General features: G+C 44.9%; 1 protein-coding gene across 3 annotated transcripts in view; it reads left to right on the forward strand.

Annotated features, from left to right (window-relative positions):
• The window catches only part of SLIT3 (slit guidance ligand 3), a 468,570-nt gene that overhangs the window by 430,594 nt on the left and 25,621 nt on the right, over positions 1-12,355 (forward strand). For all 3 annotated transcript variants that reach the window (XM_039559586.1, XM_010406223.4, XM_010406222.4), the window contains 2 exons: positions 4,573-4,666; positions 9,586-9,723. In XM_039559586.1, coding sequence (XP_039415520.1) covers positions 4,573-4,666; positions 9,586-9,723 — 232 coding nt within the window. The remainder of the gene's footprint in view (positions 1-4,572; positions 4,667-9,585; positions 9,724-12,355) is intronic.

Raw genomic sequence — 12,355 nt, forward strand, 5'->3', positions numbered from 1 at the left:
CCACCCAGCCATTTCTAGGTTCAGTGTTCTGAAACTTCCAGTTGGCACTGACTTCTTTTTAATGACTGAAAAGAGAGAAGGGGAAAACAAAACACAGAAAACATTTCTTCCGATACAAGTTATTAGATACAAAATGAGTAATGTCTTATGTGAAAAACAGCACAGTGGGTTTTATTAGCAGCAAAGAGACGAGTTCCATTCGGACTTACCTGGCAGAGTTCAGAATGTTGCAACACACTATTTAACCACACACCCTGTGCAGCCTGGAAGAGTTTCCTCTGTGGACACAGGCCAGGCTTTCTCCATCCTTTCTTCACCATAAGCACGTTCCTTTTCTCAAGTAATACTGTGAAATTCTTGACAGCATATTTACTGCCAGTCTTGCAGGCCCTACTAAAGCTTCTCTAGCCTTAAGGACAGGAATATTTTCTATGTTGTTTTGTCAGTATATTACAACAAAGTATCACCCAACTGACACATGGAACAAAAGAAAAATCGTTGAACTCATTGGTTGCAAATGGATGCTCTACATTGTCTTTTCAGAACTGCAGTTTCACTTACAGATAAATAAGTAAAATACTTTTACTGCATCCAGTTTCTCTTTTACTGATTAGGGAGGAATAGTGTAACTTGGATCCTGGTTTTAAAAGTCTAATGGGGCATGAAATAAATAGCTCTCATGACAGCACAGAACGGAAAAAAGATAGATGATTATTAAACTGTGTGTAAAAGTCATCTTTATTGCCCTATTGTTGTTTTGGCTTCATTCTGAGACGTGGGGAAGGCTGCAGAAAAGCCTTCCCCAAGCGTGTTTCTTGGCAGCTCTTCATAAGCAGTGAGCCCTGTGGAAAGCCCCATGAAATTCATGATTCTGTTGAAAAATAAGACCAGGAAAATGTTGCATGAGGCAAAAAAAAAAAAAAAATTGCTGTGTTTTTTTAAGACAATGAACAATGCTGGTGAAGGGAACCAGGGGCATAGTTTTGAAGGGGAGAATACCTTGGCCATTGTTCGAGGATTTTTTTCTCTCTCTCTTTTTTTTCTTTTTTAATTTTTTTTTTTGCATGAGTCAGCAGCAAAGGGAGATCCACCTATTAGAGTTCCACCTGTCATTATAACTTGGTTCTAATCCAAAAACTGCCATATTTTGTGGTAGATCAGACTGCTCCCTTCATTTGTCCAATGTCTGCTTGCATGTTACCTATTCTCTTCAGCTTTGATTACAGAGAATAAGTGCCTTGATGGAACAAAAAGCAATATTTGGGATTAAAAGAGTTGTTCAACTGATTAGAAAAGAAATGCAGCTGTGGTTTTCCTGCCTGTTTTATAGAAGCACTTCAGAAACCCATGTGTACCCAAATTGGAGCTGTGATTTGAGAGTATGTAGGAGAGAGGAAAATGGGAAGGTTGGATGGTTTTCTACACTTGGGAAAGCATTACACTGAAGTTTTCTCATGTTTTAGCATGATCAAATATCCTCCACAAAGAGAATCAGTGCTGCTAGGAGTTTGGCCTAAGATGAATGTCCGGTTTGTTTTTAGGTTCACATAACTATCCAGTGAGAAATTTGGACCAGACCTTTAATTGCTGCACAGAGAAGCAACCCTGTGTCACTCCAAAAAAAGAGGATCACATTTTTCCTCTGATACTGACATTAAAGTGACCAATGAATATTGTGCTCTCAGGCCTGAGGGCAGATTTTTTGGCCCAGATATTTTCTGAGTGAATAAAATATGAGAAAGACATTGTGTAGCTGGTGCCTTGGGTTTGCTTTTCAAAAAGTGTTTTATGTCCCTGGCATGCTTTCTGCAGCATCCACTGAACATTGGTGGAGCCTGAAATAATGACCAAGAGGTATTTTCTTCCTGAGATGAGGCTGCTCTAGTTGCAAGGCGTTCCCAAGTGAACTCCCTAATGAGTGATAGATGGGAAAAATAACAGGAAGGATCCTTAAATGTTCCAAGTTTTGCATGAAAAATACCATTTTTTTGGATGCTGTGTTTGGTACCTAGCCTAGAATTCTCCTACATTTTGATAGTGGTGTCTTCAGAATGACACAGTGAGTCATAATATTTGACATTTGGGGAGATTTTTACTGGATCTGTAAGCACTTGTCAAGACTGTTCAGAAGAATACTTCAAGAAGAATTATGATTTCCTTTGAGAGTTTTGATACTGTTCATATTTTTTAAAATCCTGTTTCCTTTTCTTCAAAACAAAACAAAAGAAAAAATTGAAACTTCAAAAGTATGTATTGACCATTTTTAGTGAAAGCATAGTTGAAGGCATCTATCCACACTCTCCTCAGTTATTAAATGGTCATCCAAAAATATTTCCAGATTTAGCTCATTTGAGCTCTTTTAACGTCACCAGCCAATTAATTTTTTTTGATGTTTGTTTTCACATAAGATTCGTAGCACACGAGGGACATGGGGAATATCAGGATGACAAACTGGCAGTTCTCCAAGCATCGTAGCAAGGTCCAACCTGCTCACGTTCAGGCCTGCCCAGAGGCTGAGGGAGTGCCTTTGTGTGTTAGCTGTTGGGAGGGCTGGTGGGCTGTGGGTTTGGGGATGGCAGTAAACAGACCTATCCCAGTTCTCAGAATGTGTCGATAGCTGTCCCCAGTGTTCATAGTTGTGAGAGCTGAACATCTCTCATTGCTGTTGAGGAGCAGCAAAGTAGAGTGGCCAACCCCAAGCCCAGTGAATGATCTGTTTCCCTGGTTCCCATGGATCTGCAGTGTTCAGTTTCTTTGGCATGTGCCCCTTCCTGAGCTGGATACTTTGATTACATTTGCACAGGGTTTGTCCAGGGCTGTAAAAAGACTTGGTAGCATTTAGCAGTGGTTAGTTCCTGGGATTCCTTGGCTCCAGATGGAATTGCTTGTCTTATGATGGATGTTGTGAACAATGAACTGCAGGTTTCCATGCCAGGCTCCCCTGGTGCTGCCAAACCCAGCCCACCATGAAGTCCAGGAGGGTGTGTATGGCCCATGAGGACAGGGTTTGTGCTGGCAGTGCCCCCTCCCATGGCTTGTATTCCTGCTCTCATTTACACCTAACAGCTCTCAAAAGCAGATCTAGGACATGTTCCATGTTTGAAACACACAAAAACAATTAATTTTTTGCAAAAACATATTCTACTTCCATTCTAACAGTGAGAGTCATAGCAAGAGCTCTGTATCTTGTACTGGAGGGAGGCTGGACACATGGGAGGAATAACCTGACAGAGCATTAGCACCTGGGGCACTTAACAAACCACACAATCAGCACCAGAGTCATCCTCAAAATTGTGATCTCGGCCACCCCTGCCAGATCACAGAACTGATAAAAGATGGATGGTTCTGATTTGCATTTTCCATCTGAATTTTGATCTTCGTGGTTTGCTTGGCTTGTGTTTTCAAGTGTTTCTCTGTGACCACTAGAGTGTAGAGAAATGTAGGGATTTTTGAAAATGGCATTTCTCCCAAGGCAGGTGGAGCTGCAGCTCCATGAAAATCTTCCAGAACAATTCCAGCCCACCAGTGCCTCCCACGTTACCCTTTTCCCCCACTATTCCCACAGCCTGTTGCTTATGTGATGGTGTGTACCGTGTCTAGGCACAGAAAATGTGCCTAACCTTGAAACCCTGCAGATGTGCTCCTCTGGTAGAGCTGCACAGGGGACTTTGGGACTGTAGCTTTTGGGGGGTTACAAGTTGAGACCGCCTGACCTTTGCTTTTCCTGCAAGGCTTTGGGAGGTGTGGGGTAGGTTTCTGTTGGATTCTGGGGAAGGCAAAGATTTCTGTGGTCTTTGGCTGGATCGCAAATCCTGGGGTACTGAAGTGTGACCTAATAATTTAGGACTCAGGGAAGGATTGTATTTAAATAAACTATCATGGTTTGAACATTCTACAACTATTAATTTTTAAAATTTATACAAATCCAGGGAGGTTCGTGGCATGTTACACACCGTACCTAGAAACAGCTGAGCTGGGCTTACATGAGATGGATTTTATTCTGCAAAGACATCATCTCCTGTGAGCACAATAGAGCTAGTACTTCTCTTATAAATAGTGAATGTTTTATAATTGCATGCAGTCCTAAAGCTGGTTCCTATTACAGAGAGTCACAGAGGTTTTGGGGGGCGGGTTTGTGGGTTGTTGTTCTTTCCCAGAACGATGTCCAATCAGCTTCTTTGGCAGCGTATTAACCATGGCTGAAATATGTGACCGTGTGAAAATGTTAAGGTCTGATGAGCAACTTCACTTTTGTGTCACTTTCTTGCTTTGAAATAAGAGGTTCTGGGTCAGGAGCTGCCCATTTGATCCCTCGTCAGTCTCCAAGCAGAGTTTATACATCAGTACTTTTTATACCAGTCTTTCAAATCCATGTGATAGAAACAGTGTGGTCGCTGCAGGTCAAAGGAGCCGATTTAATGAAGTCTCATGTGACCTCAACAAGCAATTTTGTCACTTCCTGCTGAACTACTGAGCTGTCTCCACTTAGGGAGATTGACCATCCCTGGACATCATGGGTGTTCAGGATTGTCCAAGTTGTGTTACAGCTTTTTTGCTTTTCCTTTGGCTCAGGTGAACTGTGTGACGAGGTGATTAACCACTGTGTTCCTGATCTAAATCCCTGCCAACATGAGTCCAAATGTGTTTCCCTGGAAAAAGGAACCAGGTAAGAGTGTATATGTGTGTTGGTCTCTACACACTGGGCACATCCTTCCATTGGCTTGGCTGAGGTTGTGCTGACAGTGAGTTTGGAGCAAAAATGACCAAAATTAACACAAATGATGCAAGACTATATACACTTCAGTCCGTGCCACATTTTAACTTCCACGCATCCATACATACTTTTCTAGCTTTCTGTGGTTTACTTGAAAATAATGGATGTGCCCGCAGAGCAGAGAAATTATTCTGGAATAGAGCATTGCAATAGGAGAATTTATGGAACAGTCACTGCAAAATACCTTATCCTGCATCAGGAACCAAGGGCAGTTTCCTTATGTGTTCCTTAGGGCACTTATAAATTCAAGCAGCATAACTGGAGCCTTAACAGATCTGGAGCTGGATGGCTCCCACTCAGGAGCCACCTTTTCCATTGGCCTTGCTTGGCTCATCTGGGGTTTGGTGAAGTCTGTGTTTGCATTTTCCTATTGGGAATGACATTGACTGTTTCACAGGGGTGAAATAAAGCCTCGTGTTTTGGACAGCAGTAAAGTACCTGGAGGTTTGGGCTTGGGGAGTTGTGAGAGGTGCACAGTGGCAGCATTCCTCACTTGTCTGAAGGGGAACTTACAGAACAATTGAGCAAATAGAGACAGTCAGTTGAAAAGTCAAGCTCTGTGAAAAGCTTGTCAGGAAAAGATCTTTGGAGAAAAATCCAAGAGAGTTCAGTGCAGAGGGAGCTGCTCTCTGCACCTTTCCCTAAGGCTGTTTTCACAACCACAGTGCAGCTCTGGGTGTTCACTGATTCCCTCCGGGGGTTCTGTCCAGCACACCCAGGAGAGGGAAGGTAGAAGACTTTGTTCTTCCTGCTAACTTGGGGTCAGATTGTGTCCTGTGAAACAACCAGCATGTCAGAACAGTGTAAACTGACACACAGGACATTTCAGGAGAGGTAAAAGGAAATGAACCAAAATTTTAGAGAGGGTGGCTATCTCAAGGGCAGCTTACTCTCTGGTAGACAGGCAGGTGGTACAACACAAGCCTTTCTTTTGGGTGAAAAGCCTCCAGACAGAAATGTTTCCAAATCTTGAGGAAGGTGAAGCTATTAAATGATTAGGATGGCTCCTGAACTGATGTGTAGGGATTGGATAGGGAGGTGTGTGCCAGTGCATGAGCAGTCCCTGACGTTCTTTCCAGGTTTTGTTCCCACTTAATCCATCATTTAGTCAATCCAGTACCTTTGGTTAATTCAGTAGCTACATCATGTTACGAGGTGAAGGCTTGTACCTCAAATTGCCTTCTGTTGCTAGAGCATGAAGGGATGGAGACAGCTGTGGCCCTGAATGGTTTTCCTCTTGCTGGAAGCATTGTCATACCTGCCACCCAAACAATTTGAGTAAATAAGATACTTTTTCTCACATGCTTGCAAGAAAAGTGTTCTTCACAGTAGGGCCACTAAGCCTTGAGGGGAGTTTAAATAACTGCCTTTAAGTATTTTTCTACTACTGTTTGTTGTGTTATTCTTACCCCTATTCTTAGAATGCTACAGAAAAATCCATTATTTCTCTACTCCTTCTGTCCCATTTTGTTTTCAAGCAGCCAGACTTGAGAGGTGAAGGCGCCTTGAATGTAAAGGTGTCCAAGTATTGCTATTTCTTTCATCCTTTAGTGGTACCAAACCATTCAGAAATGAGCCCTCAGTGGTTGTGCAGTGCTGTGTCGATGCTGCTGGGGCTCACTGAAAACAGCAGCCTCTGGTCCTGTGATCCCTGATCCCCCAAGCAGCCTGATCTGATGGTGCAGGTAATGCTGCCTGCAGGAGGAGTCATGCTGCTGTCTGTCCCCTGTCTGCTTCCAGAGGCAGGGAGTGTTAATAGCAGGGCTCAGGCTTGTCCCTGAGCTGTTTGTGCCCTGGGCATGTGAGTAGGACACACCAGTGGGGGAGAGCACAGCACCAGTCACTCTGTCTGTCCTGCCCTCAGCTCTAGTCAGTCTCCAGCTCTGCAAAGGGAAGAAAAGATGACAAAGACAGGAAAAAAATAGGAAGCCAAGTTATTTATTGACCTGGGGAGGGAAATTCCATTCTGGCCCTGCGATAGAAGCCATGATTCACGGCTTTAATACAACAGACATTGAGTGCATGCAGATGCAAATCTCCTCAGATAGGCCAACAATTTAAATACCACTGGACATGTTTTTAGGCTCTCTGTGATACTGGGAATGTTGCCATCACTGCAAGGCTGTAACAGAAAACAAGATTTCAACTGCAGTGGTGTCAGATGGTCGCTGGGAAATGAGATAACTATCTACTCTCTTATCAGGATCTGAACATGAAGGCTTCTTTGCCACCTTCTTTATTACATCAGACTTTTACTGATTGACACTCAGTCCCTTGCTGGCACTGTGTGGGATTGTGGGATAAGGATGGAGTTACCATGCCCTGGTGGGACACACCTTGGGTTTTTTGGAGGAGTCTGGATGAAGAACTCATGGGATTGAATTTCTCACCTCCTATACTTCAGGCAGGCATTTTCTGGTAGCTTCAGCCTAGATGTGACACACCAAGAGCTCAAAGAAAATGGACCCAAAAGGAATTCCATGCTTCTAAAGCCAAGCTTGGAAGAAAACTGGACTGTTTCAGTGTGTCTTTGGCTGCACAGAGCTCTTTGCTTTTGGAGTTGAATTTGCAGGTGGCTTTCCTCCTTTCCAGCCTCCACAACTTCAGTGTGCTGTTACTATGTAGAAGAAGAGTAGCTTTCTGTATGCCAGAAAACAAAGCAAAAAAACATCCTTTAACACAATGAAATTACTTACAAAAAAATAACTTCAAGAAAGAAGCATGTTTTTCCATTCACTGTATTGATGTTGGAGCATGATATAAATATACTTTATTATTCTAAAGCTTGGAATTATTACCTGACAGCTTAAAATGCTGATTTAATGCAGCCCTGCAGAGAAAAGTGGTGGTTCTGTCATTACTGAGATAGCCAATACACATCATAAAATTGATGCATGGCAGCCCTGAATAAGGAACTGCACATTGTTCATTATTACATCACTTTATATTAGGACTGCAGGGATCAATAAAAACCAACAGGATTAAATGCTGCCAATTCCCCTCACAAAGTCTTTTGATTGACACTATTTCCTTGCAGGTGTGTCTGCAATGCTGCCAGAAAATGTTGCCCATTTCTTAGGGTTTGAGGAAGGAACACCTTTTGCTTTTTGCTCTTTGCTCTCTTTTGTCATCTCCATTATGTTAATCACAGTATTCCCCGAGTCACCAAGGTGTAAAGAAGCAATTCACACATGCAGAGCTGGGACATCGACCCTCCTGTGGCTGCAGAGGCTCATGATGGGGCCTCACCTGCAGGGAGGGTGGGGTGTCTGCCTGCACCTAGCCCTGCCCATGGACAGCCGCAGGTGAACAGGCTTTGCCCTATTTCCTCCTGGTTTAGCCAGTCATGAGCCACGCTCTGAAAGGGAGACTGGAGCTCACATTCTCTGTGCCTGAGCTGGGCGGCTGCTGTCACCCGTGGCAGCCACTCCCTGGCCCTTGGCACTCACAGGGCACTGCTGCACTCTGGAGAGTGTCACCCAGCTCACTGCCTCGCTTGGAAGCAGCCAGGAGCCACGTGCTGTCACTCGGAACAACAGTCAGCACAGTGACTGCTGCCTGGAAAGTGGAAATGGTTTCTCCTCATCACTTCACTCCCGTGTGTCCAGTTCCTCTGAAGAGGTTTTCTACAAGGTGCCTCCTCCTGCATTTACCCCACCAGGAGGAGTCGGCCAGCTGCGTGGATTGATGGGGCAGTAGTCTCTCTCCTGATGCCACATCCTCAACTTTATAATGTCTCTCCTCTTCCAGCTCTCAGTGCTTGTGCACGCTGGGTCCAACCACAGGCTCTAGCAAGAGCACAGACCTCTCTTTTATGGCTGAAATTAACTGTAGCTCTTCCCTTGATTTGGTTGAAGTGGTATGCCTTTTGTTTTCCAGATGTGCAACAACATCCAGCTGGGAGGAGTAAAATGTGTTTTATGGACTAAAGAGTGTTCATGACTAAACATTGTCTACACTATAGATTCAAAAAAAGGCTGCTCAGCAATCCCAAAAGATCTGATCCAAGTCAGAGACTTTGGGATGCATTTTCTATTGTCAGGTTATAAACTTCTGCAAGACTTATAAATAGAAATGCTGATGCAGCCTTCATACAGCAAACTTGAGAATGGTGTAAAATAAAACCAACAGGCAGTGTCTGCAGGTTTGGGTACATCCCACCGTGCTCCTATGAACGGCGTCACCCCACAGCAGCAGGCACAGTGACACCACGGCAAAGGACAGGCTGCAAAGACAACTTTCCATTGTTGCAGCAGCATTTTGCCTTGCAAATGAATGGAAAGCAGGTGGTAGTCTCAAAACTTGGTCTTTAAGTTTGCTGAGTTTTATGGCTGGCTTGCAGATTGCTTCCATTTGGAAGGCAGACCCTTCCTGTGCTCCGTGTAGCTGCACAGGGCCAGCCTCAGACACCCAGCAGTGTGCAGGCGCTGGAAGAATCATAGTCTGGAGTATCAGAGCCACTGGCCTTGCAGAATATTGCCCCTTGAGTCTGTAAGATTAGGGAAGGCATTGTCATCTTTAGCACAGCTGGGAGTCTACTGGGTGCTCACCCTTCTCCACAGGCTTGGCTGAGGAGAAGCTGTAGTATGGTGGTGCTTTGCTCGACTTGAATTTCAGCAGGTTGCAGAACCTCAAGTGCAGCCAGCCAGGAGGGACCAGAGCCTTTCTGATGGCAGGAACTGTGCCTGATGCTGCCAGGAACAATTGCTAACATCTCCCCACCCCAAATGCAAGAGGTGCTAGGCTGCCTGTGTGAGCTGCTGTTGTGAATGTTGAAACGAGCCATTAACAAGGATGTTCCTGCGTTTCAGATGCGAGTGCTTGCCGGGTTACAGCGGCAAGCACTGCGAAGTGGATGATGACGACTGTGTGGGCCACAAGTGCCGGCACGGAGCTGCCTGCGTGGATGCGGTCAATGGCTACACCTGCGTGTGCCCGCAGGGCTTCAGGTACGGCCGGGACTGCGGGACGGGGCCGGGCTGCTCTCTGGAATCGCTCTCATCCTCATCAGCCTCTCACACAGCACTGATCTGTCATCCCCGTGTGAACGGCTGCCTCAAGTCCTGTCCCTGCAGGAGGTTTTAACAAGTTAGCTGGACCCAGGGGGCAGGCGATTCTTGCTTGGAAAGCAGCGGTTTTGGGGCAGTGCTGTGTCAGTGTGCCTGCCCCAGCCATCCCTGCTAAGGCACTCAGCACACCATCTAATACACTCACATAAGTTATATGGAGATAAACCCTGCGTGTGCAGAGTGAGCAAAGGATAATAAAATTGCATTTACGAACCCTCAGAACTGGCTGCAAGAAAAACATGAGTCTGAAGATTTTGTGGCAGTGTCTCTGTGCCTCTTGGACGAGCTCAGTATGATTCAGGCTGTAAATTTCCAGTCTCTCATTCTGACAGCTGCCAATATATCTGACTCCTGGAAATCTCTCTGTCTGTCAAAGACAAGTATGCTCCTCAAAATGGATTCACTAATCATTGCCTGAGGCTGGATACTGGCTTCCTTCCAGCTAAACCTTTTCTGTGTTTGAAATACACACACAAGACAAAGAAGGAGTACTTGAAAAGATCAGTCTTGACAAAGCAGAAATTGCATGAACACCTATAAATCATTTTCTCTGCTTTGTATCTGCAACTGTTTTCATTCTTCTTGCTTTCATCCTTGCTGGTTTGGGTTTTTTTTTCTTCCCTCTCAACACACATTTCTGTTGCAAAGTAGACAGCCTTCCTGAATAGGCATTGATATATAACATGATGTCAGCCCATGGTTTCACAGAATCAGACTGGTTATTTACAAGGTATCAGAGATCCTCTGCATTTCAAATTCATACCCTTCTCTCCATGTTTCACTCTCTGCTTCAGTCCATTTTATGGCCTTAGGGATCTTGCAGATTGGTGACTGGTAAGGCTAACGTGACTGTGGGATTGTAAATCCTCAGTGTTATCTAATTGTTAGAGCTGAGAAATGGGATTGCAAAGCCATGTCTGGAGTCAAGGGTAACTTGAGCCTGTCATCAGGTGGGACTGACTGGGACACTTTTGCTGCAGGTCCCCTGATTTTTAAGGCCTGTCAGCACTAGGCAGTGATGAATGCGAGGGTTTTTTTCTGGGAAAGCAGAGTCACAGTGTTTGGCAGAGATGTTCTGAGTTGACACGGCTGGGTGGAGCAGCAGGGGTAGGTGAGAGACTGGTCTGGTCCCACACCAGGGACATCAAGAGCAGAACCTGGAACAGTCCAGTCTTCTCTCTTGATCAAATGAGGGGGTCTCATTCCACTTAAAGTCCTCCAAGTAGGGGAAGCATCTTTCTACACAAAGCTCCAAAACTCAACTACCAGCTTAGGCAGCACTTCATAGCCCAAGGCAGCCATGGGCAAGCAAAGAAATCCTACTGCCTGTCAACATCCCAGCCAGGATTAACTTGAGTTCTCCTGTTAGCTTTCTTTTTTTTCCACTAGTCCATGCCACTTCCCTAAATTTCCTGTGCAAGATGCAAGGAAGACAAGGGTCTTTGGGGAGAAAAACCTCACACTGAGCACTACCACACTCCCACTGCCAAGGCAGGCAGCAAGCTGTAGCCCCATGTGTTCTCCATGCAGAATAGTCCCTGATCTTGTTTGATTTCAGGATTAAAATTCTGCTAACAAAATATGATCTCATTATTCTTCCCGTGACTCAAGCCTTTTGTAGTTTAAAGGCTTGCTGGCTGCTCTGAAGGGGGTTCTGAGGTTTGGGGTTTTTCCTGTTAAGATTACAAATGCAAATATGGTGATTGACAGAGTTCAGCCTTCTGATGTTCAGGGTTACAGACTCTCCTGTCCTCACAGCTGCCTTGGGCACGGTGATGTGTGGCAAGGAGATAGCTCTGCAAATGTTTGAAGGCTGCAAGTGTTGATGAAAAGGAGAGAACACAAGGGGTGGTCTGACAAAGGTAACTAGGAGATGTAAGATGATGATTAATAAAGTTTTTTGGCTAAGTATTAGGAATCATTTCCCAGCAGTGAGTTTGCAGAGTGCCCTCCCAATTATCCCGAGCTTATGCTGTTGTAATAAACGCACAGACCTATAATGATTTTATGGTTGTCACTGTGCTGTGTGTCAAAGCCATTTGGAGCCATACATTAGAAAGATGTTAAAACTTACATCCTCACATGGCTGAACAAATGGCACCTGGGTAATTCTGAACAATGCAGGTAGGGCCTCGTGCACAGTGAGGCTCTCAAGACAGCCCCGAAAATCAATAGTGCAACCATGCTCACACTCTCCTATCTCATAATTTCCCATTCACTGGTCAGGTGTAGTTGAGCTCCTTGCAGCACCTTTCCTTGGCCCTCATCAGCTTCTCCCAGCCACATAATATGCTTTCCTCCTAAAAATTTTTCAGTGTTTTCTTCCCAAAATAACAGTCATTTGCCCCCTGCAGATGAAAACATTTTAGAGAATTTGTGAGCCCCGCTGAATAAACCCCAAGTTCTCAAAGCTTCCCTCCAGCAATCAGCTTCACAGTAGTGTTGCCTGATAAATGCTGCTCTGGTGGGGAAGCACACATTAAGCTGCAGAGCCTGATGGAAGCACTGCTCC

Source organism: Corvus cornix, chromosome 13 (genome assembly GCF_000738735.6).
Source record: "Corvus cornix cornix isolate S_Up_H32 chromosome 13, ASM73873v5, whole genome shotgun sequence".
Lineage (NCBI taxonomy): Eukaryota > Metazoa > Chordata > Aves > Passeriformes > Corvidae > Corvus > Corvus cornix.